Consider the following 24,970-nt stretch of genomic DNA (forward strand, 5'->3'; position numbering starts at 1 on the left):
GATTGCACCGAGTCAATCCGGCCCAAAAAACAACAAGGAATTGTTTTCCTTTAAAATGATGACGTCAACTTGCTGGTGATGGATGCTCGAATAGGTTGCGCGTGAGACTCCATTATCAGCAACATCTGGTATGAATGTGTAGGGAGGTATGCATGTGAATGGACTGTGATGGACTGACGACTAAAAGCTTTGACTGACTTGATACTGAGACAAGGACTGCACCCACTTTAGGATTAGTAAATGCCAATAAACAATTCACCCAGCGGACAAGAGAAGGGTGGATGCTTCGCTTTGTTTTGTTTTGTTTTTTCAGGAGCAGGAGGATAAGAGAGACTGGAGGAGGAGACTCTAGCTTCACATAAGTATGAACTGCAGACTTAACACTGTGGTTGCTGATTTTGAGTTACTGATGTTTGCATTAAGAAAACTGTGCTATATTAGCTGTGTTTTGATTAAGGTATCATGTTATATTATTGGGAATGCCAAATGCTACAGTGGAGAAGACTTTTGATACCACTCATGACTGGAATATGTTATTATTAACCACAGCAGGCCACTGTAAAAAGTCAATTAAATTTTATAGAGGAAAATCGCCAAAATTGAACAATACCTATGAATGACTGGCCACATTCAGAATAGAGATATGCAATAACAAACATTGGTCCACGTGATTTAGGTTCTCACTTGAAATAGTAAGTTATTAAATGTAGAATATAATCGACAGGGACATTTGATAGGATGTGGTACTGCAAAAGAACAAGAGCAAAGTAAATAAAGAAAATATTGTGTTTAGTTTGGATAAATTCAAATTAAAATGTACCATTACACTCAGAGGATCAATATGGAATAAAACATATGCAAAATTTGTAGGAAGTACATGACTGATAACTGTTCTGTCCTGAGCGTTTGTTTCTAGAGCACCCACTTGACCACACCAACAGTTTCTCGCCACCGAGGAGGGGTACTTGCAAAAAGAATAAAATAAAAATCTGAGTTTAACAAAACATTTTAAATGTAAATATCAAGCTTACCTTTCTTTTTCCATGAAATATGCTTGTGGGCACGCCAGCCATTTTGAAAAGGTGGGCAAAACAATTGGCAAGGCCACACCCCCACACGTGTGATATAATTTTAAAGGTACTGTTGCCCTCTCTAAGAAACATCAGGACTTAGAGGAGTGGCAAGTAGAGTATGCGAGCTACAAGCAAAAACTAAAATGTGTACTACAGTGTGCAAAAATGAAATACTGGGTCATCAGGGGGTCATGAGGGACATTTATAAAACTAAAAGTCCCACTAACCTTAAAGTGCACTTGAAAAGCCCACACAAGAAGGTTAACCTAGCTTACCTAGAAGACCTCATCAGGGGGAGCACACTCCCCCTCCTTGAAGAGCTCACCCACTCAACCCGCATCCCCAGAAAACAGCTAACCCCAGATAAGGCAGCGTGATGTATCCCGAGACAACAGGACTGGGACATCTAAATAAAGGTGTGAAACAATCGCCTTCAAAGGGTTATCAATTAAATTTAACCAAAATTAGGACCACTCGGTGCGGCAAGAGTTAATAGTTATTAATCTCAACACCCAAGGATAACCAGAAGAGCATGACTGATATGATGGAACTGGGATTTTGTTACACTTAATTTTTGCAAAACACAAATAAAACTAAATTGAAACTAAGGATTTTCAGAAAATAAAAACTACACTAAACTAGCAAAGAATTGGTAAAAACTGATGAAAATTGCAAAACTATTACAACCCTGGTCCAGACTAAGATGGTGTTGGACATCTTCGGGGCAGAAAGGGTTTGGTGTGACCAAGGTGTGGTTTGGCTTGTTGTATGTACATTTCAAAATGTTACAGCTCTGGATGGACCAGTTACCAGATATGATGTCACTAACCTTCTCTTTTAATTGTCTAGCTCCAATGAATTGACACATGGGAGTGTGTCAAAAAGGGGGAAGTTGAGTCCGAACATCAAACAATGGTTTTATGAACATCTTATGACGTTATTTCTGTGTTTAATAATTTAGCTATGGTAAAACTTAAGCTTATAATGTGTTAGACTTAGAAAGGGTTCACTAATTTTTGATTTCTTTTACACACACATAGATTATGATTAGAATAGGTCCTGAACATAATATTTTAAACCAAATTTGAATCATTAGAACAACAATGGATAACAATATTAGATTATCAAGGCTAGGGAGAGAGGTGTTTTGGCTTTCTGTCTCTTGCAGAGAAAGGAACAGACACCAGACGGGGACATGGAGATGTGAGGACCCTTCACAGCAGAGACAGATGTAGGGACAGCCGAGACAGCAACTGGGGTCAAGTGTCATGACGTTTGGGCTCCTGGAGAAGATGGATCCCACAAACACAGCAATAACCATGAAGGGGTTGGCGAAAACCAGGAACACCAGACCAACGAGGTTCGAGAGGCTCTTGGCAAAAAAGGGGGACACGGCGGTGACCCCAAAACACACAGATCCTTGTTTGAAATCGCAATAATCCCCAGAACTGTGCAATGACTAAAGGGTGGTCTAACCCCGGAGGACGAAGAAAGAAGCTGAGAATCACCCAACTGGAAGACACTGGTAGCTGCAGCAATAAAAATAAAGGTTAAAAGCTCCTTAGACAGAGGTTCTAGTCTAAGTACATTTGAAAGGTATAAGGGGGCATTAAAATGGGAGTGGAAAACTGGAGCACCAAAATAAAGCTGTGGGAAAATGGGGAGTGATGGGAGTGTCATCTGTAACTGCTGTTATGGTTGTAAATCTAACTTTGCTTGCATCTGAACTCCGTGAACACAGAGGTCATCCCCCATATGGTCCACCCGTTAAAGGGGGACAGAGGGCCTCAGGATCAAGAAAACTTGGACCTTGCAACGCTGAAGTGCTTGTTATTAGTGATCTCTTTAATGAGAGATCAAAAGAGGGTATTGTGATATTATTCTGTTATTATATGTTACCTTATATATGTAATCAAAATAGTTGAATTATGATATTGTTGTAGATCATATTATACCCTTTAAAATAGAGTGTGTGATCTGTATGTAGTTTAGTTCTCATTATACTTTTGAGTTAACAGAACATATTCACATATTAGTTTATTAGATAAAGGTGCATCACTCTGTATCCTTGATCTGCTGGGAATGTGTTACACTGTTTTCTTGACATGCTTAATTGTTGAATCATGAAGAGAAGGTTGTAAGCAGGAGACTCTGTGTCTAAAGACAGGGGAGATAGACAGACCACATTCCACACCCCCACCTTACAGAAAGCAGAGAAACAACTGCCGAGGTCATAACTTAGGCGCTGTAACAGAGAAAAAATGTGATGTTTTGGCTTTTACGACTAGCTGGGGGCCACTAGAGACTATAAAAAGCTGAGCAACCCGTCACCATTTTGAGACATGTGCCTGACCCTCTGGTAGCATCTCTCCCGTCCGGACGTTCTAATGCTCTTATTGTTGAATTGTATGCAAATAAATGATTGTTGATTGAGCATTTATACACCGAGTATTGTCCCTCCTTCAGCCCAAAGATTCAAAGAACTGCTTGTTTTCAACACCTCCCATTCACCGATGGGAAATAGATCTGTGTTGTCACCCTTGAAGTATGGTGGAGCTTTGGTGTCTGACTGAACAACAACCTTCAGCTGGGACTGGTCATTACAGCTCGAGGACACATTCTGGGGAGACTGTGGCTGGGTGGGGGCTGGCTGGTGCATAGAGTTAAGAGAGGATGTGATATTTTCCCCAATTTGCTTTGCTAAGTCAGTGATCAAACTGCTCAACATGTCACTAGTGACAGCCTGGGTGTGTGTTTGGCGTTCGCAAGCAGCTGGTGTGGAGCTAGCTGCTGGCGTTAATGGTGAGTGCATCACTGACTGGTCTACAGTGCGGGCACCAATACCCGGGACTACTGGCCTACCCCTCCCAAAACACTTTGGAGCAATCTGATGACCCCTCCCCAAACCAAAGGTCATATTACTCCCCGCAGAGAACAGATCAGGCAAAGCGCTATCCACAGTTTCCTCACTTAACATGTTGGCCCAAGTGAGATATCACTGTTTAACAGCAAAAAAAAAACCTGAGCCTAACCCCCACACACAATTATGCAAAACTTCACAAAACAATGAAATGTGGGGAGAAGAAAAAAAACCATCAAGGAATCAAAACACCATAGAAAATAAAATAAAATGTTGTTTTCTCCTCTCAATTAAAACAGGCTGTAAAAGCCAATATCAATAGAAAAAAATAAATAAATTACAATCCGTGCCTGTATAAGTGTGAAACGTAATTTCAATTCCTTTGTATGGCAAGTACATTTGAAGAAATTGACAAATAAAAGTATTCTATTCTATTCTATTCTATTCTATAATTTGAAGCAACAATATGAAACAGTGACAGAAATTATCACCTACGTATTTGCCCTTTAAGTTCACACGTGACAGAGATGCCTGCAAGCCAAATTGTGGGGCATCGATCACACAATCGATATAAAAACCTGTGAGTCAAAGCGCAGGGCACAGGATTCTGGGACACAGCTGCAGAGAGGAGGCGGGAAAACAGCGGCAGCAGAAGGAGGAGGGGTGGATCGCGGATTGGCGATGTGACGGGTCACGGCACCAAGTGTAACCGGTGTGATTCTGCGTTGTGTCTGATAAAAAAGGTAAAAGAAAGACAGACCTCCAAGTAAATAATTTGCCCACTCCAGCTCCTCTCCCACAGGGGAATTGTAGAAAAAGGGGCTGGCATTTATTTTTACATTAAAAATAAAATATGCATTTAAATGGTAAATGGTAAATGGCCTGCATTTGTATAGCGCTTTTCTAGTCCCTAAGGACCCCAAAGCGCTTCACACTACATTCAGTCATTCACCTATTCACACACACATTCACACACTGGCGATGGCAAGCTACATTGTAGCCACAGCTGCCCTGGGGCGCACTGGTGTACACGTAACATATTTGACATAAGATAAAACAAAAACAACAACATGAAATCCGACATACCTGATAAAAAAGGTAAAAGAAAGAAAGACCTCCAAGTAAATAATTTGCCCACTCCAGCTCCTAGACCAAATACAAACAGTGGGGAAGAGGGTTAGCTCAACCCACCACAGCTCCCAAGCTAGCAAGGAGTATATATTCATGCTAGCATTTATGGCGCCTGAAACACATTTATGATACACACATACTACACACTTATCACATCTTACAAAAACAGGCTTAATAATGACAATAACTGAACTAACATCGCAATCATAAACATCAGGGTGGCTAAATATGAATTATGTGTGTTTTTAAGGTGTTGGAAAGAAATGACACCCACCTCTCCCACAGGGGAATTGTAGAAAAAGGGGAGAGGCAAAAATGGTACACTGTATTTATAGCATTACACCAAAGAAGAAGAAGAAAAGAATGAGGAGGGGCTCTAACTGATAATGAACACAACTACAGGCTTGGAGGTCCTAAAAGTCAGGTATAAAAGGAGCAGTTTGGGGGTTTAGAACACATTTTGTGTAATTATAACAATGTGATTTATGAGCCTGTTACACGAGGTCAAGCTGTAAGATTTTAAGCCAAAATCTGGCCTGTTTTCTCCCAATTATGCTACTCTACTGGTTTTGGCGCCGTACTCAAAATTCCAGGTTGAGAGAAGTCCACCTTTATTTATCTGTAACCTGTATTGACACACTAAAACATACAATTAATATCCTTTTCATTTCTTTTCTCAAAACCTCCATTCGCTTTATCTGCCTAGAGTTAAACTCATCTGTTTCTCTCTCTGGGTGCTCACTCGTCACAGTCTCTCCTTCTATGGGCATGCAAAGTTCCTGTCACACACATCATTTCCTGTTAGACACACACAGCACTCAGAGGATTATTTTCAGTTTCTCTTTCCTATTTTACAACCTAATCAAACTGTTTAGTTTTACTAAGTCTTGATCTAAAAACGATGCACCCTTATTTCACGCACACACACTTTTAAATATACTAAATTCTTTGCATTTGTCAGCATTCACATCACAGCCTTCAACGTGCTCACTTTCAATCCTGCAAGACGCAGAGATGGACATCTCCTTCACCTAACATAAAACTAAATTACCACATCAACATACAATTACTGAAATTCAAACTGAAATACACCGTCTGTTTTAATAAAGTCAAAGAGTAAGCGGGTGTACCAAATGTATGTACTTATGTGTTTTTGAACTGAAAGAAAAAGAAACTCAAACTCTTATAACATCACTCATGCATCTCTTAAGTTAAAAACACTATAAAACTTTAAGACATCCTACTTTGCATCACCAAAAAATACCTCTCACACCTTTATTTATCATTCAAAACCTTCTACTCACCGCATTCACACACTTAAACTGTGACCAGAGTTGAGGAATATACTCAAAACACGCTTTCCTAAGAGTATTTTAGACATGCCTTTCATAATCAGAAGGAGCAAGTCAAAAAACAAACAAAAAACGATTGAAACCTTTATTAATTCTCACAGCACACACAAGAAATTGAAAAAATAAAACACACCAGCATTTATTGCTGATGAGAGGTTACTACTGGAAGTAATATGTTAGTCTTAAGTATCTACAATGCACTCAATATATTTATATATCTACATTCTAACTCAGTCGATTACTATACATCCACTACGGCAACTCAAAACTTTATTTATAGTCCTCTAATGAACATAAATGGCATTTTAAACACACACTCAACAATGTTTGCAGCAGTATTTGTAAAACCAACTGTGGTTTAAACAGTTCACTACTTACTAATTTGCATTTTCACACTCACACACACACCGTCTAAAAATAGCATCAGACAGTCAGTGCAATACTGACTCGACACACAGCCTCCTCTCACACCAAACTCTCTTATTTTATATTACAAAGATGTCTTATATTTACAACCACTGTCAGATCTCTCAGCTTTAGCGGCTAAACAATTTCGACAAATTTAAGTTAACGGTCCAACCGATAAAGTCCAACTTTTTTCAGAGCTCACGGGTGCGTCACTGCAACTCCCCCTGGCTTCTGCTCCGCGGCTGCTGAGTGAGCCCTCATCTGGGACTCTCCTCAGCTCTTTCTGGGACAGTGGCGCGGCTGCCCCTCTGTTAGTCTTCCTTGGTCTCTTGTGTTCTGGGGGCCTCTGGATGTCTGGAGTTTTGATCTCCTCCATACCTGCTTCATGCCCTTTAGGACGGGGCTGTGGCCCCCCCACACCCTCTAGCAGATCATTACATGATGGAACCTTTTTTAAAAAAAAAAACAAAAAAAAAACAAGCGCGTCCATGCTCACAGGTGTACACACGGGTGATCACACCCACAAACTACACCCTTTTTGGCTCCTACCTCAAAGCACACTGTGTTCTGTTGATCTTATGTGCTGCACAATAATGTTTAATATTTAGTATTTACTGTCATATTCCCATTTATCATTATGATGTTGTTTATTCTATTACTCTTGTTCTCTTCTGCTTCTTTTCTTTTTTCTTTCTCAGCAGGTGATCCAGGTGATTGATATATGCATTTTTTTCTTTTTTTTTTCTTTTTCTGCCCGTTCTGTTGGTTTTTGTCTTTTGCCCTTCTCCCCCGTCCCTCTTCTCAGCTGTTTCTCTTTCCCTCTTTCTTTCTCCCCTTCTTTCCCCCAGTCAAGTCTGTCCCGTATTCAGTAAGTGAAAATAAAATAAACAATAAAAGGTGAATCAAATGGACCATTACGGCAAGGCTGGGATGGTCAATTTGGTAAAGTAAATCCGTTGGGCATCTTTCTTTGCCTTTAGACAACAATTCTGATGGCAAAAGAGCCAAACGGGACAGGCAAAAAAAAAAAAAAAAAAGTCCAACTTTTTTGTGATCAATTAACCAGTATCTGTCCAACAGTTTCTGGCCTCATCTCTAAAATCCCTAACTCAACTTAAGAGTGTCCAACTCCCAAGGTCCAACCTTTGCTGCCCAAAAAAGCGCAGATTACTGTTACAAACGGTAAAGTGGTCCAACCACTAGCTTATTCCAGGATGCCCTGTACCCCACAGTTAAGCCACACTGAACTAACCCTCTTCGCCGAGAGGTCAATGTCGCGAGTCCACGACAAGGAGGGAGCGTAAACTCCGGACTATGCGCTTCTAACCAGTCCAACTGGCGTTCTTGAGTAATTTATAATACTTTGGAACAACAGTAAAACACCCAACAAAGTGTAAGACTGAAGCAGTCCAACCGCATTCAATCATTTTCAGCAGTCCAACTGCTTTTTACGGTCCAACCGTATTCAATCATTTTCAGCAGTCCAACTGCTTTAAATCCTCAGTACTGTCATGAGATTCTCATCAAAATCAAAGCAGACATTTACCGGCAACTTTTACTGAATAGACATTTAATTTTATCATCCAATTCAGCACACTTCGGATAAAATCAACAGGCCTGTGCCTACCTCTTTTATAAAGGCGCCTGTCCCCTCAGTTTGGTTTCCGGGTCACGCCTGCCTGTCTGACCACAACGGACCACCAAATTTCACCGTCTACACCTCCAATTCTCTCCCTCCTCAACCACCGGACGAAGCCCCCAAATGTTAAGGTTCACATATTGAGGAAGGAGAGTACAAACAACCATTGGTCCAGAAGAGCTTGGTCAAACAATTGATTTTAATGAATACACGTGTGGGAAGACCAGTCTGTACGCAGACAGGGATTGATCTTCGACTTAATCAAAGCATACACAGATTTTTATAGCATCAGGGTTTGAATTAATGACGCCCCTTCATACGTCACAGACAGAATATATACATACGTCAAATCAAAACCACAATGACTTTTAACACAGTTTAAAAGAACGTTGTCTTCTATCTTCATGGCAGGTACATCCTGTCACTGCCGGATGCTCGCTTGTCATCTTGACACCTCAGCAGCAGTTCTGCGACAAACTGCTCTTTTTGCAACCCCAAGCAAAACATGATTAAACTTCCACCTATAAATGATTCTCTTTAACTAAGTGTGTGTGTGTCTATGTTGTCCTCAAATGCTCTCTCAATTCACCCGTTGCACTTCTGACCTTTTACCAGAACCGAGGCTCATCCTCACTTGTAATCCTCAAAATAACCTCCACTTAGACTACTTTCGGTTTCAGTTCTGCAAAGCCTGCAACTTCCTGTCAGCCTGCAACTTAGTCTTTCTGAAAGACACACACACTGTTTAAACATCTGAATGCAATATCAATACTGTAAATTATATTATTAATGCAATGGTAATGATGATGATTATTTAACAATAGCAGTAAAATAATTTCCCTGATCCACAGAACTTTGCTTATCAACTAATTCATTTCAAAACCATCCACAATACATTTATTACACCCTGTAAGAGTTTTCAGATGAAACTACAGGCTACATATTACTGTCACATATGCAACAATTCATCACCAGCCACATTTCTACACATACTTCGGAACAGTCCAGGTATATCTGACTTTTGGGTCTATGTAAACTTTGTGTTATCTGATGTACTAAAGTTTTTTAAGTACATCAGATTTAAGTTTTCTAATCCTGGTCTTTGCCTCCTTAATGATACCTCTGACATCTTATTCAAACAAATCCAATGCAAAATGCTGTTTGCTGGATTCACATCCGTAAAAAAGACAATTACAAAGCACTGGTTCAGTCCTGACATTTGTATGAAATCATTCTGGATACAATGTCTTCGCTGTATCGTTAATTTCAAACATACCATTGCAAGATTTAATAAGGCTCGACCCACATCTGTCAAAGCCTGGAAAATCTTCCCATCCAACATTATGTGTTGGCAGAGGCAATAACTTATTGTAACTTTGTGTACGTATTATTATTTGTTCTTCCTCTGTTTTTTTTCTTCTATTCTTCTTTGCTTTGTTGTCAAAGTTGCATTGTTATTGCAGTTTATAATGATGCTGAATATGTCTGTACCCTCACTCCTGCTCCCGAACCCTGTTGTAAATCAGTAAAATTTTGATCAGACATAAAAAAAAACATTTTAATTGTTGCTAAAAAGAATTTAAACGCTAGTAATCCTCACCCCAACAGTTTTTTTTATAAGTCTCTCTACATCATCTTTACACTGAGGCATTAGGAAACTACTGTAATTAAAATCACTGTTAGCAGAAGAGTACTACCAAATTTTGATAGAATACAAGATGGAAAAATAGAAAAGTCACTTTTTACTGTCTCACAATGACATGAGAAATTATTATAACTTAGCTACACCTGACATGACAAAACAACCTTTTTAGGTGTTTAGAGATTTCTTTCATTTTCAGACCATATATAAACGGATTTAAGAGAGGGTTATAAAAAATCACTTGCAAAGTCATTATTAATTGTGCAGTTTTTGGAAAATCTAGTTCTAATCGACCTATAATGACATCATATGCACACAAAGTAGTAAAAATGCTTAAAACAAACAGGTGAGGTAAGCAGGTCTCTGCTGCCTTTTTCTGGATAGCTCTACTGCTTCTGTAGGTTATTAGAAAAATCTTTGCATAGGTGAAAAGTATGAAAAACACAGGAAAAATAACAACACTTAGCATCACAACTAAACCATAAATTAATGTTGCTCGTGGGCTCTCACAGTAAAGTTTCCACAATGAATTATTGCAAAGGATTCCTTTCAAAGTGAAATTACATAGTTTATTATTAAGAACTAATGTATGCAACACTGCAATTTGAAGACCAGGCACAAACCAAGATAAGAATAGCAAAGTATTGATGGTTGTTTGTCTCATGATGACTGGATACTTTAAAGGCTTACATATAGACACATATCTGTCAAATGCCATTGCTGATAACAGTAAGAAATCAGAACCAGCTATTGAGTAACACATGAAGTGCTGAAATCGACATGCTGAAATAGAAATAATCTGTTTTTCAGATAACACATCAACAAAGAGTTTTGGGTAGGTCACAGTGCTCAGGAGAACAGAGTTCACTGACAAAGCTGCAATAAAAATGTACATGGGTTCATGGAGATTGTGATGAATGCAGATTAGGAAGACAATCACTGAATTACTTATAATTATTAAAACATAAAGTGCAACCATAATTAAAAAATATAGATATCCGAATCTCTTAAGATCAACATAACCATCAATGGTTATATGTGTTATATTTAATTCATCATCCATTGCTATATTCAAACAATTTAAATCCACAAGCAATATGACAGACTGTATAAACAGACTGAGAAATCAAGAGAAGACTATATCAATTTTATACGTATGAGATACCAGAAAGTCCTCTATCTCAGTCCACATCTGTGAATGGTTGCGATCAGTTGAATGGTCTTATGAGTGTTTTTAATCTCTGTGGATCTTATTAAGAAAACTTTACTGCTGTCGTGCAAACATGTTAATCAAACACTGTAGGCTTAAATCTCTGGGATTTGTTAGTGTTTCTGCAAATTTTGGTAAGATAATAAAAAATATTATACCAGTAACATTCAACTCTTCATCCAATCTTATATTCTTGAGAACATAATTATGATGAAAATATTATATAACAATATACAAAGATATGAGACAAGTAGTCACACGGATGGTTAACAAAAGATTTCTTTTCACAAAATTGAGTCAAATAACTTATTTCCAATTTTGTTTTTCAAATTTTATTCCATAATAAGATCTGTATGTTTTGTAGTTTTAAATAATAAATAAAGCAAGGGAAGCAGAACAAGCAAGGCCAGAATTAAATAACTTTTTTTAAATATAGTTGCGCATTGTGGATATTTACATACAGTAGATCTTTACATATCTATGGTACAGTGTGTTGTGTGGGTTGGAGGTCTTCTTTACTCTTACAGAGTCTGCCACTGCTAATCTCCTTCCCAAACCTAGTAGATCAGTGAGCGTGAATCTGAGTGAACCTGTGCTAATTCTGAACTGGAAGGCCGTAGATCTAAGATTTTTGATATACACTCAACAAAAATATAAACGCAACACCTTTGTTACTGCTCCCATTCCCCATGGGATGGACGTAGAGACCTAAAATTCATTCCAGATACACAATATAACCATCCCTCCCAAACAGTGGTCACAAATCAGTCAAAATGTGTGGTAGTGGGCACATCTGCTATATTGAGATAATCCATCCCACCTCACAGGTGTGCCACATCAGGATGCTGATCTGACATCATGAGTAGTGCACAGGTGTACCTCAGACTGCCCACAACAAAAGGCCACCCTGGAATGTGCACTTTTGTCTCACAGCAAAATGCCACAGATGCCACAAGCAATGAGGGAGCGTGCAATTGGCATGCTGACAGCAGGAATGTCAACCAGATCTGTCGCCCGTGCATTGAATGTTCATTTCTCAACCATAAGCCGTCTCCACAGGCGTTTCAGAGAATATGGCAGCACATCCAACCGGCCTCACAACCGCAGACCTCGTGTAACCACACCAGCCCAGGACCTCCACATCCAGCAGGTTCACCTCCAAGATCGTCTGAGACCAGCCACCCAGACAGCTGCTGGAACAATTGGTTTGCACAACCAAACAATTTCTGCACAAACTGTCAGAAACCGTCTCAGGGACGCTCAACTGCATGCCCGTCGTCCTCATCGGGGTCTTGACCTGACTCCAGCTCGTCGCCGTAACAGACTTGTGTGGGCAAATGCTCACATTCGATGGCGTCTGGCACGTTGGAGAGGTGTGCGCTTCACGGATGAATCATGGTTCACGTTGTTCAGGGCAGATGGCAGCTGAGAATGTCCCAGTTCTTGCATGGCCAGCATACTCACCGGACATGTCACCCATTGAGCATGTTCGGGATGTGCTTGACCGGCGTATACGACAGCGTGTACCAGTTCCCACGAATATCCAACAACCTCGCACAGCCATTGAAGTCGAGTGGACCAACATTCCACAGGCCACAATTGACAATCTGATAGACTCCATGCGACGATGTGTTGCACTGCATGAGGCAAATGGTGGTCACACCAGATACTGACCGGTTCTGGGTCCCCAGACCCCCAATAGCACAAAAAACTGCACATTCCAGGGTGGCCTTTTGTTGTGGGCAGTCTGAGGTACACCTGTGCACTACTCATGATGTCAGATCAGCATCCTGATGTGGCACACCTGTGAGGTGGGATGGATTATCTCAATATAGCAGATGTGCCCACTACCACACATTTTGACTGATTTGTGACCACTGTTTGGGAGGGATGGTTATATTGTGTATCTGGAATGAATTTTAGGTCTCTACGTCCATCCCATGGGGAATGGGAGCAGTAACAAAGGTGTTGCGTTTATATTTTTGTTGAGTGTATAAGCCCTAGATTAAGATATTGTAGATATTATACTTGGGGCCAGCAGTTTAGATTACCTGTTATAGGCTGGAGGGACATACGTTCAGGTTACAAAAAAAAAGGCGAGCAAGCTAGGAGATTGGTTAATAGTAGCATTCTGATCTTCCACCCCACAATACGCACGTTTGAGATTTAGACATTCATTTCACTGAGTTAGGTATGGATATTTGCACCCGTTTTGGGGTTGATGGTCAGAACTCCCCATGTGCTTCAGGAGGAGGTGCAGGGAAACCAGGGATAAAACGTGTGGGACGAGCACCCAGAAGCCAACTCAGCCTGAAGCAAAAACCCCTGCAACTCCCCGGATTACCCGGATAAGGTTAACACTCCAGGGAGATCTCGTCACAAAAAACCAGCAAGACTAGTCCCTCAGACACAGCAGGTGGGGGGCTCTTCTTCCTTTCTTCTTCTCTTCTTCCTTGGGGGGCTCAACCCGGGGTAGCAATCATGTCCGGTTAGGGGCTCTGTTGGCTCTCAGGTGACTGTTTCCTCGTGGCTACGTGCAGCAGGGCTAGGGGAGGGTCTGTGCTGACGGACGTGGGTTACTGGGTGGGTCTGGGATGGGCGTGAGGTTCTGGGGCGCTCCGTCTCTGGGCTGGGGCCCTGGCCGGACCTCGGGGGCTTGGGTCCTGGTTGGTGTGTTGCCGGGGTTGTGGGCGGGTGGGTGCATGGGGGCCCAGCCCTGGCGCAGGGTGCCGCCGGTGCGTCGAGCCACCTGGGGGGCTCTTCAACTGGTGGGGGAGATTGTCACATCTTGCAGGAGATTTCCTCTCTTCAGGAGCTCCCTCTGCAGGAGAGGGAGATACAGGAGAGGTGGAGGAAGATCTCAGCCTGGGTGTTTATTGTCTTATGTAGTCTGGAAGATGAGTGGATGGTGGGGTGGGTGTAGTTTTCTCCGTGGTGGGGTTGGGTGGACTGTCCCGGGCTGTGTGGGGCCGGGAGGTGCCGCTGCACTGGGCCCCGGTCTGGATGGGCCTGGGCCCCCTTTCCCTGGCATGTCGTGGAGTATGGGGGTGCCTACTGGGGTCAGCGGGGGAGCTGGCCCCAGGGAGGGGTCACTTGCCCCTCCCTTCCTTCCCTCCCCATCTCCAGCTGCCTCCCTCTTCCTGCTCCCGCTCCACCACAACCACCCACACATGCAGGGCCTTGGAGCAGGGGTATGTCACCAGGGTGCAGAGGAGGCTACCCCCCCCCCCTCCCCCCTCTGTCCCCTTCTGGCTGCCTCTGCCTCAATTTTATCCCACAACTTAGACATTCACATTACTCACACTCTCATTACACATACATATAGGATCTTGGCGGTGGGCACGATACACGGAATCCAAATTACCATCAGGGTGTACACCTCACCCCTGGCGTCGTTGCCCACCTCTCAATTTTAAATACACGTAGACATTGAGGGCTAGCAGGAGGGACTATGCGCTTACCTGCTGCTCTCTGGCAGGTAGCTCCATGTCCTCCTGGGTTTTAAATGCACCTTAGAACACACATGCATCAACACTACAACGAGCAGGTAGAGGGAGGTTTTGAGTCTTCTCTCACCCCCATTCTCTGCGGCCTGCTGGAGCGGGGGGGCTAGCAGGAGGAGTTGGCCGTCCGACTGCGGTCTGGAGTGTGGGGCCTCCCTGCTGCTGTGGAGTCGGGCGGTCTGCCTCTCCCCACCGCAGGGAAAAGGGTAACACCACCTGGGTCTGGGTGCAGTTCCCCCCTCCAGGGGCAAGGGTACCTAGACCCGGTCCGTAGAGTACGCTTGGGGAGTGTGATCGTGTGTACAGCGTCTCTTTATGTCTATCTCCACGTTGGTTGAGTGTGGAGTAAGTGCATATGAGAGTATGAGGGTGGGAATGGATGTTTGTATCTGTGTGTGCCTGTATGTCTGTGTCTATATGGGGTGACTGTAGCTCAGGTGGCAGAGCAGGTCAGCCACTAGTCAGAAGGTCGGTGGTTCGATCCCAGGCGGCCTCCTGGCTGCATGCCAAATATCCTTGGGCAAGATACCAACCACATGTTTGCCTACTGGTGGTGGTCAGAGGGCCCGGTGGCGCCAGTGTCTGGCAGCCTTGCCTCTGTCAGTGCGCCCAGGGCAGCTGTGGCTACAATGTAGCTTGCCATCGCCAGTGTGTGATTGGGTGAATGACTGAATGTAGTGTGAAGCGCTTTGGGGTCTTTAGGGACTAGAAAAAGCGCTATACAAATGCAGGCCATTTACCATTTTTACCATTTATATGTCAGGTTGGGTATCAGATGCCACCTCTCTAGGGACATCTCAGGCCCTCCAAGGTTTGGAGGCCTATCTCCCCCCACCACAACTTCCCCTGCCAGTGGCGGACTCCTTCAGACATCGGTGCATTGGTGGTTCTTTGTGTCTTGGGATGGGCGTCCAGGTACACACCGGCTCACTCCTTGGCGGCCGCTCATCGGGGCCTGGAGCCTGGGGCTCACTTGGGCCACTTCGGAGGTGGGGTGCCCCCGGCCTCTCAGCCTGGGGCTCGGTCACTCTGGCACAGCTGGCTGCCGGCGGAGCTCACGGACACGTCACTGCAAATCCCCCTGGCTTCTGCTCCGCGGCTGCTGAGTGAGCCCTCATCTGGGACTCTCCTCAGCTCTTTCTGGGACAGTGGCGCAGCTGCCGCTCTGTTGGTCTTCCTTGGTCTCTTGTGTTCTGGGGGCCTCTGGATGTCTGGAGGTTTGATCTCCTCCATACCTGCTTCATGCCCTGGAGGACAGGGCTGTGGCCCCCCCACACCCTCTAGCAGATCATTACATGATGGAACCTTTAAAAAAAAACAAGCGCTTCCATGCTCACAGGTGTACACACGGGTGATCACACCCACAAACTACACCCTTTTTGGCTCCTACCTCAAAGCACACTGTGTTCTGTTGATCTTATGTGCTGAACAATAATGTTTAATATTTAGTATTTACTGTCATATTCCCATTTATCATTGTGATGTTGTTTATTCTATTACTCTTGTTCTCTTCTGCTTGTTTTCTTTTTCTTTCTCAACAGGTGATCCAGGTGATCAATATATGCATTTTTTTTCTCTTTTTTTTTCTGCCCGTTCTGTTGGTTTTTGTCTTTTGCCCTTCTCCCCTGTCCCTCTTCTCAGCTGTTTCTCTTTCCCTCTTTCTTTCTCCCCTTCTTTCCCCCAGTCAAGTCTGTCCCGTATTCAGCAAGTGAAAATAAAATAAACAATAAAAGGTGAATCAAATGGACCATTACGGAAAGGCTGGGATGGTCAATTTGGTAAAGTAATTCCATTGGGCATCTTTCTTTGCCTTTAGACAATAATTCTGATGGCAAAAGAGCCGAACGGGACAGGCAAAAAAAAAAAAAAAAAAAGACACAGCAGGTGGAAGGGGCGACAGTGCTGGAGCTTGATCTGAAGTGCCAGGATCTGGTTCGGACTCAGTATCCTTGCCAGATCACAGTGCTTAGATAGTCATTTTTAATTCGGCTTGCCCGTCAGTGAGTGCTTTGACTTGGGCCAGGAGAATCTGCAGGTTTTGTTCATGCGAGCCCAGAATGACACCCTGCTTGGTGAGAGCAGCCCGGGTGAGATCCGCTGAGTTCATGACTGGTCAGATCTAGGGATGGGTACCGGTATCTGGTGCCATGACGCCACCGGTTCTGACATAAACGGTAGTAACCAGACCGAAAAGCAGCACACATTTTGGTGCTTTATTTCTGTGCTTTTTTTTTCCTAAGACGTCATACACTTTGGATTCTAGTCGATCATTTTACCTTTCCAAGGATAGTAGGCGGGCCCAGGTACGTACGTTCTTTTAGAGCAGAGCTACACATTAAAAATGCCCAAGGCGAAGCGGTCAAAAGTCTGGCTGTACTTCACAGCAAAAGATGCAAACTCCTCCTAAGACCCTAAATCTTCCACAGCATGCATTTGATATTTGGGTTGAATGTGACCTGATGTAAAAACAAAGAATTACCAGGGTTTTTTTGTTTTTTTTCACCTAATTTTTGTTTCTAAGAATAATAAGAGCCACGTATGAGGATATTCATTTAAAATTTCGATAGAACAGTAGCAGTATAATGTCCCCGTAAGTGGATATCAGGCCCTTGTAGAGCAAAATTGAGTATTTTGGTCTAAATAACCCAAAATGTGATGTCCACATATGTGGACGCCAGGTCGTAGGCGGTTAAGGTGATACTGTGCAAAGGAGGTAACACCTCGAATCTGACGATGAACCTGGCGACGCATAGCGTTTTTTTAAAAGCCGAGAAATGCACCGTATTTGATAGCTTACTGCAAGACCTCACATCGAGTACATCTACTGCGGGTGTGGTGCCTGTTATCGGACCTGGAGTTAGCAACATCTCCCAAGAACCCGAAGAGCAGAGTTCTGGCCCCTAGCCAGTGTAGCAGAAATGATGATGGATGATGATGTCCCGTTCTTCTCTGGGTGAGTAGCTTAATGTTGTTCATGTGTAATTTACGTTGAGTAGGCTAACCACATTATTAAATTAATGCACGTAAGGTGAACTAGCAAACACCATCGCAGTTACATGAGGCTGTCTTCTTGTTTGATGGCAGATACTCCCTTCACCCTGGACAAGAAGGATAAGATGACCAAAGAACAAGTGGGAAACAGCTAAACATGAGATGTTTTTGGACAAAGTTTGTGTTTTTCCCATTGTTTAAGCACTGCTTCCAGCCAAGAGTGATACCATATATGCCCTATAGCCGCAGAAAAGGCTAACACTGTTATCTTTTTTACAAAAAAACAGCTAAATATGAGAGGTTTTTGGACAAAGTTTGTGTTCTCCACTCTTTAAGCACTGGTTCAAGCACCGTTTAAGCACTGGCACCGTTTCAAAAGTACCAGTTTGGCACTGGTATCAGATAAAACCTAAATGATACCCTACCTAAATGATACCCATCCCTAGTCAGATCATGCTGTCACAGCTGAGCAGCTAAACATGGGAAAATGGACTCAGAACAGGCAAAAGCTTCAATTCTGTCACTTTAAAGTCATACAAAAAGGGAAGCCTGAGACTAGCTTAACTGTCCTACTACCAGTGGGATTCAGAGTTGGCACTGAGTTCACGGGGAAGTGGGGTCCATGAGTGAGTCTTGGAAAGAAACCTTGCAGCCACTGCAATGATGGAAAAGGTGTTAGGTGGTGACCCACTCATTGTTCCAGAGTGCAACAGGTGTAATGCAAACAGTCTTACTTTGGTTCAGCCGAAAACAAAGCGTGGAGCGGGTGGCAGGCAGGAGTAGAGTAGTGGATGAACTGTGAACCGATCCACCTCTGACCCATGATGAGACTTAAGAAAATCAGAAATCAGGGACGGATCAAGAATAAACAAATGAGGAACCCACATGCGTTCCTCCGAGCACAGTCAGCTCCACGTGCTTCTCAGGAAACATGGGAGGTTGATAATCTTAAGCCACTTCGAAGGGCGACAGGTTAGTGGCGGCGGATGTCAGGAGGCCGGATTGTGTGAGGCGAAGCAGCGGAGCACTGTCTCCAGTTCTTGGTTCAGCCATTCAGTCTGACTGTTTGTCTGGGGGTGATAACCTGAACTAAGATACGGTTTGGCTCCCAGGGCAGAGCAAAACGTGTTCCAGGCCTGGGCTGCTAACTGTGGACCCCTATCTGGAACGGTTTCCGCTAAAATGCCATGTAATTTAAAAATGTGGTTAATGAGCAGTTACGCATTTTCAGAGGCAGACCATGAAAGGGCGCAGATGACATCGCTCCTCGAGTGCCAGCTTCACTGCGAGCAGTTCCCGGTCGCCCATGTCATAATTTCTCTTAGCAGGTGACAACCGACGCGACAAAAAGGCGCATGAGTGAATTTTCACTGAGGGTCCACTCCTTGTTCCACACATTTTGTCAATGACGCGATCGCATGCCACATACAGTATGTAGATGACACCTGGATCAAAATCAAAACACAAGAAGTGGAATCCTTCACTGCGCACATGAACGCCGTGGACAAAAACATCAAGTTCACCAGGGAAGACACAAAGGATGACTGTTTGCCCTTCCTGGACTGCACTGTGCACATTGAAGAGAATGGCAACCTCAACATTGAAGTTTACCGGAAGCCCACACACACGGACCAGTACCTCCTCTTTGACTCCCATCACCCTCTGGAACACAAACTTGGAGTAATTAGGACCCTACACCACCGGGCAGAAAATGTTCCCTCTAAGCCTGAAGGGAAAAAGAAGGAACACACACATGTAAAGGAAGCACTTAAAACATGCGGTTATCCTAATTAGGTGTTTATAAAGTTAGCAAAGATGTACAGAAAAGAAGACCAGACACTAGTGAGGGAGGCTAAGAAAGACAGACGCAACAACATTGTCATCCTCTATGTAGCCGGTGTATCAGAGAAACTCAGGAGAGTTTTCGCCAAGCACGACATCCCAGTGCATTTCAGACCAAGCAACACACTCAGACAGAAACTGGTTCATCCCAAAGACAAAACTCCAAAACACAAACTTAACAATGTGGTGTATGCTGTACAGTGCAGCGAGGAATGCTCAGACCTCTACATTGGAGAGACCAAACAGCCACTTCACAAGCGCATGGCACAATATAGAAGAGCCACCTCCATGGGACAAGACTCAGCAGTTCATCTGCATCTGGAGGACAAAAGTCACTCTTTCGAGGATGCCAACATTTTGAACAGAGAGGACAGATGGTTTGAAAGAGGAGTGAAAGAAGCCATTTATGTCCATTGTGAGTGACCATCTTTGGCGGTGGTTTACGACATCAACTGTCTGCCATCTATAATCCAGTTTTGAGAACCCTTCCCATACGCCTTAATGCCCACTCACATCCTGGGCCATCTGACCTCAGGAAATCACATGATAGGGTGGGGCCAGGTTTCACAATAAGCTCACCCGAAACCCTGGCTGATTGGGACTCACACCCGCTTTCACACCTTGGCTCATGTGATTAGGTAGAGGATCATCAGGGGGTCCCACTAGGTTTAAATCTGGGACTCTCCCCCATTTGACCCTTAGAACTGAGGAAGCTTCTCGGATGAGAGGTGAAACGTCTCCAAGCAACTCAAACAGTTGGTATTTTTGTTGACCTCAAAAAGGCCTTCGACACAATCAATCACTCAATTTTACTGGATAAATTGGAAAGATATGGTATTCGAGGGAAAGCTGGTAACTGGTTAAAAAGTTACCTAACAGGTCGGGAACAATATGTTAGCATAGGGCATTACCATTCAGAGAAACTTGGTATTACATGTGGTGTTCCCCAAGGGTCAGTGTTGGGACCAAAACTTTTCAATGTATACATAAATGATATTTTTGATGTTTCTCAAGTACTTAAACTCATACTGTTCGCAGATGACACCAACATATTTTTCAGTAGCGATGATTATACTGATCTTGTAATGACTGTAAACAGGGAGCTAAAATTAATAAAAAAATGGATGGACATAAATAAATTATCATTAAATATAAATAAAACTAAAGCAATGTTTTTTGGTAATTTAAAATATAATATAGAATTACCAATTATCATTGAAGGTGTACCAACTGATAATGTGAGTGAAAACAAATTTTTCGGAGTTATAATTGATAACAATATTTCATGGAAACCCCACGTCAGACACATAAAAACCAAAATTTCCAGAAGCCTCGCAGTTTTGAACAAAGTGAAACAATTCCTTGATAAAGATGCACTTCGTACTCTGTACTGTACCCTGGTTCTTCCATATCTTACATATTGTGTGGAAGTGTGGGGAAATACATATAAAAATACAACTAATCCATTAGTCGCAGTACAGAAACGAGCACTGCGTATTATTCACAAGGCTGGTTATCTAGATCATACTCACAAATTCTTTCTTCAGGCAAAGTTACTTAAATTCCAGGATCTGGTTAATTACAATACATCCATAATTTTGTATAAAGCTTTTACTAAACTTTTACCGGCAAATTTACAAACTAGATTTGAAATTCAAGAAAAGGTTTATAATGTGAGAGGCTTTGGAGAATTCAAATTACCCAGAACTCGAACAACCCGTAAAGGCTTTTGTGTGTCTGTATGTGGTGTGAAAATCTGGAACAGTCTGAGTTTACAATTGAAACAATGCAAAAATATTCATAAATTTAAATTTCTCTACAAACAGTTGGTCTGGTCACAGTATACTCAATGATGGGTTTTAGTGTGCTCTGTAATGTCTGTCCTCTTACCATTGCTGGTATGGATTCCAAAATAAAAAATAAAAAATAAAGTGTGCGTATGTATGTACATATATGTACTTGTGTGTGTAGATATATATGTATGTATATGTATGTGTGTCTGTTACTTGTAGTTATTACTGCCTGTTACCTGTGGTAATGCAATTTATAATTTATATATTCTGTATTCAGTTATGAAGGCTCTAATTGTTGGTTGCGAGCTGCCGCTTAGATGCTTGTATCTGCCCGGGGCTGTTGATGGGTCTGTATGCAATGATGGGCGTAGCTGCGGGAAGTTTATTGGTTTTTTTTGTTGATGAGTGAGTATAGGGGTGGGATTTAATAAGTTTTCTTCGTCCCACTCCTTTTTCAGGCAAGTTTTGTTTTTTGTTTTGTGTATTTTATGTTCAATATAGGTATTTGTTGTGCCTGAAAATGAATAAATAAATGAATGAATGAAAATGAATGAAAAACAAGTCCAGACGCTTTTATTGTCAATCTCCTTAGACAACCCCTCTTAAATTAATCACCTGGGCATAGGAGGTTGGACCAGGGCATAGGACGCCAAGAAACCCACGAGGGACCCACGATGCTTCTGTTTGTGTGCAATTGTGTTGATCATGTTTCTGTAATTGGCTATTTGTTTATTTATGGGTGTGCTGGGAGGTGGGGATTCCGACCCGCATGTATTCGCATATATTATAGAGGCCACTAGTGCTGACCAAGCTGCCAGCTTTCTCTCTTCCCGTCTTTCAATGGCTGCTTCAATTTCAGCTTGACCCTCTAAACCGCAGGTAAGTAATCTGTCATGGTCCTGGGTCGGTGACCGAGCGCTTTAAGTTTATTATTATCATTTTTCTAGTTTATTCTGATTTTGTATTTGTTCTTAGGGTTTGAGTTGTGTGTTTCTATCATCCCTACCTGTGTCTCTCCTCTGTGTTCTGTTTGTGTCCCCAGTTGGTTGTGTAAAACAGTCTGTGTGTTTCCTGTTTTACTTTGTAGGTTTGTGTCATTATGTCCATTAGTTCCAGCTGTGTCCCCGCCAGTCTGCCATTTCCTAATTACCTGGTGTGTGTATTTATTAGAGATGGCACGATACCACTTTTTTATGTCCGATACCGATACCGTTATCATAAATTTGGATATCGGCCAATACCAATATGAATCCGATATTGTGTGTTTTTTAATCAATAAAACTGTTTTTTAAATATCTTGCTACTTTTTGCATAAGTTCATACTCAAGTTAAAAAAAACAAAACAAAAAAACACTAAAGCTATTCTGTTATACCTGTATGCAAAAAATGCACTGCACCCAAAATATTTCATAGTTCAGCAATACTGATCAATCTAATAAACTTAAACCTACTCCATCCTCCCTACTCTGGTATGTTAAAGAGTAAGCAACCTAACTAATAGGGCTCTAAAACTCCTAGCGAAAAAAAACAAACGAAAAAATAAGGAACCACCCCTCACGCTCCACCTCATGATGCTTATTCGACGTAATCAACTTTAATTTGATGCAGTGTGAAAAAAATGCACAGAAATAAATTATTTTTCAAGAATAATTAAATAGATTCAACATCTTTCTTCAACAGAACTGCAGACTGCACAGATGGTACCTTCCCAAAGGAAAAAGTACTATAGCTTACCAGGGTATATTAGACTTAATAGTTACTATATGCAGTAATGGACTTCTATTCATTTTACATCAGATTAAAACTTTGGGTGTCAGATTCACAGTTCTGTGATGGCAGTGTGGCTTCCCCAAAAACAGCATGCCCAACACCAGAAATTTTAGCTTTATTGTCAATACAAAACGTGGGCACGAGATTAACACCTTCAATATTAGTAGTCAGAGGCATGGAAAAGGCAGCTTCTTCACTGGCCCCCGAGAAAACAGACTGTGACGAGGTGCATGGGGGGGTGACAGAGGTAGCAGTACAGGTAAACTGAGTCTCCATCTCCGAGACATTTATTGTCCCTCCGAGCCCCTCGCCGTCAGTACATCCAGGGCAATTAAGTGGCAACAGAACGGCAGAATTAACTGTTGGGATCGGGTCTTCTTCCTCTGCCCACATCCTCGCCAGACCAGCGGCCGGAGACGAGAAGTCCTCGCGAGGGGGTGAAGGTGAGCGGCCGGTCTGAAGCAGGGCGACAGGTGGGAGCTCCTCCTCGGGAATGAGCCAAGGCTTCCAACGGAGCTCCTCCTCCCGATAAGCCCGTAACACCTGCTGACGCTCCTCGTCACCAAAATCTATGGACATGACATGAATTAAACATAACCACGCAGACATGACGTATGAACCAGGGAGACTTAGTACAGGGGGAGATGACATAAACAACTAAGGCACAAAACTGGGTCGCTCGACCCAGGACTCTGACAGAGATTTATATTAATTGCAATTGCTACCTCTACATTTATTTTTTAAAGTATATAATTAGCACAGCGTGGCCATGCAATGTTTTATATGTTTCTATTACTATTACTTATATTTTAACTTGTTACCTCTGAATTATTGAATCAGACCTAGATGACATGACATTTTCAGCAAAATTATAATTCAAATGCTCCTTTAACTATTGATTATTCTCATTAATTTTTGATCATTTTATATATTTTTCCATAGTATTACATTTGAATTTAACAGATCATTCTCTCACAGACAAATATTTGTGAAGTCATGATACATTTCTGAATGTATTTTTACAATCTAAATATGCATATGTACAAAAAATATATATTTAAAAAACAAGTAAATTGTGTTTTACTATATTTACAGTGATGTTATGTTATTTTATCTTTGACATGTAAAATCACAGTCTACTTATGTAAATTTAATGATATTCTAGAAAGACAGTACAAAACTGTAAAATATACAGTAAGATACTTTGACATTACTATTTTTTGGAACAGTGCACATCATATTTCAGTGGCCTCAGGTTCTTCAGCATCCTGAGACTCTGAGGTCAACTGACATAATTTCACCTGCTCAATACAAAGAAAATCTTGTTAAAAGCTACACAATTTGCACACCATCATCACTAAATTCTAAATTTTCTTTTCTAAAAACTACTACACACTAAGCGATTTGGACAAGATGATAAACAGACTCACATGCTCAAGATGATGTCTACTTTTCGTGAGCTCTCTTGTATTTCTAAGGTTAATGCACTTTCTGTTTGTGTGTGTGTGATTTTGTATATGTTTATTTTTGCAGTGTTTAAGACTCCTTCACAATTTTCCCACTTGAGCAGTCAGTTTTCTCTTCCCCAGGTTTGCTAACCCAAATTTTGATTTCCCACATTAAATAACAGCATTCCTCTGTGTTCTCACCTACTGCTCCCACTCCGTTGTCCTCTCTCACTTCAACAGTCCAAAACAGGCAGTTCTCTTTCAGAGACAGAATCCACTCTTGGGTTCGGTCTCCTCTGTGTACACAT

The 24,970-nt window shown here is 42.3% G+C and overlaps 2 protein-coding genes across 3 annotated transcripts in view; one reads left to right on the forward strand and one right to left on the reverse strand.

The window, feature by feature from the left end:
* Positions 1–24,970, forward strand: part of LOC113007434 (syncytin-A-like) — a 445,664-nt gene that overhangs the window by 23,792 nt on the left and 396,902 nt on the right. The window lies entirely within an intron of this gene.
* LOC113007436 (olfactory receptor 11A1-like) lies at positions 9,667–11,168 on the reverse strand. Its single transcript, XM_026144004.1, has one exon. The coding sequence runs from the start codon at positions 11,166–11,168 to the stop codon at positions 10,242–10,244; it is 927 nt and encodes a 308-aa protein (XP_025999789.1). The 3' UTR covers positions 9,667–10,241.

This window comes from Astatotilapia calliptera, chromosome 16 (assembly GCF_900246225.1).
Source record: "Astatotilapia calliptera chromosome 16, fAstCal1.2, whole genome shotgun sequence".
Lineage (NCBI taxonomy): Eukaryota > Metazoa > Chordata > Actinopteri > Cichliformes > Cichlidae > Astatotilapia > Astatotilapia calliptera.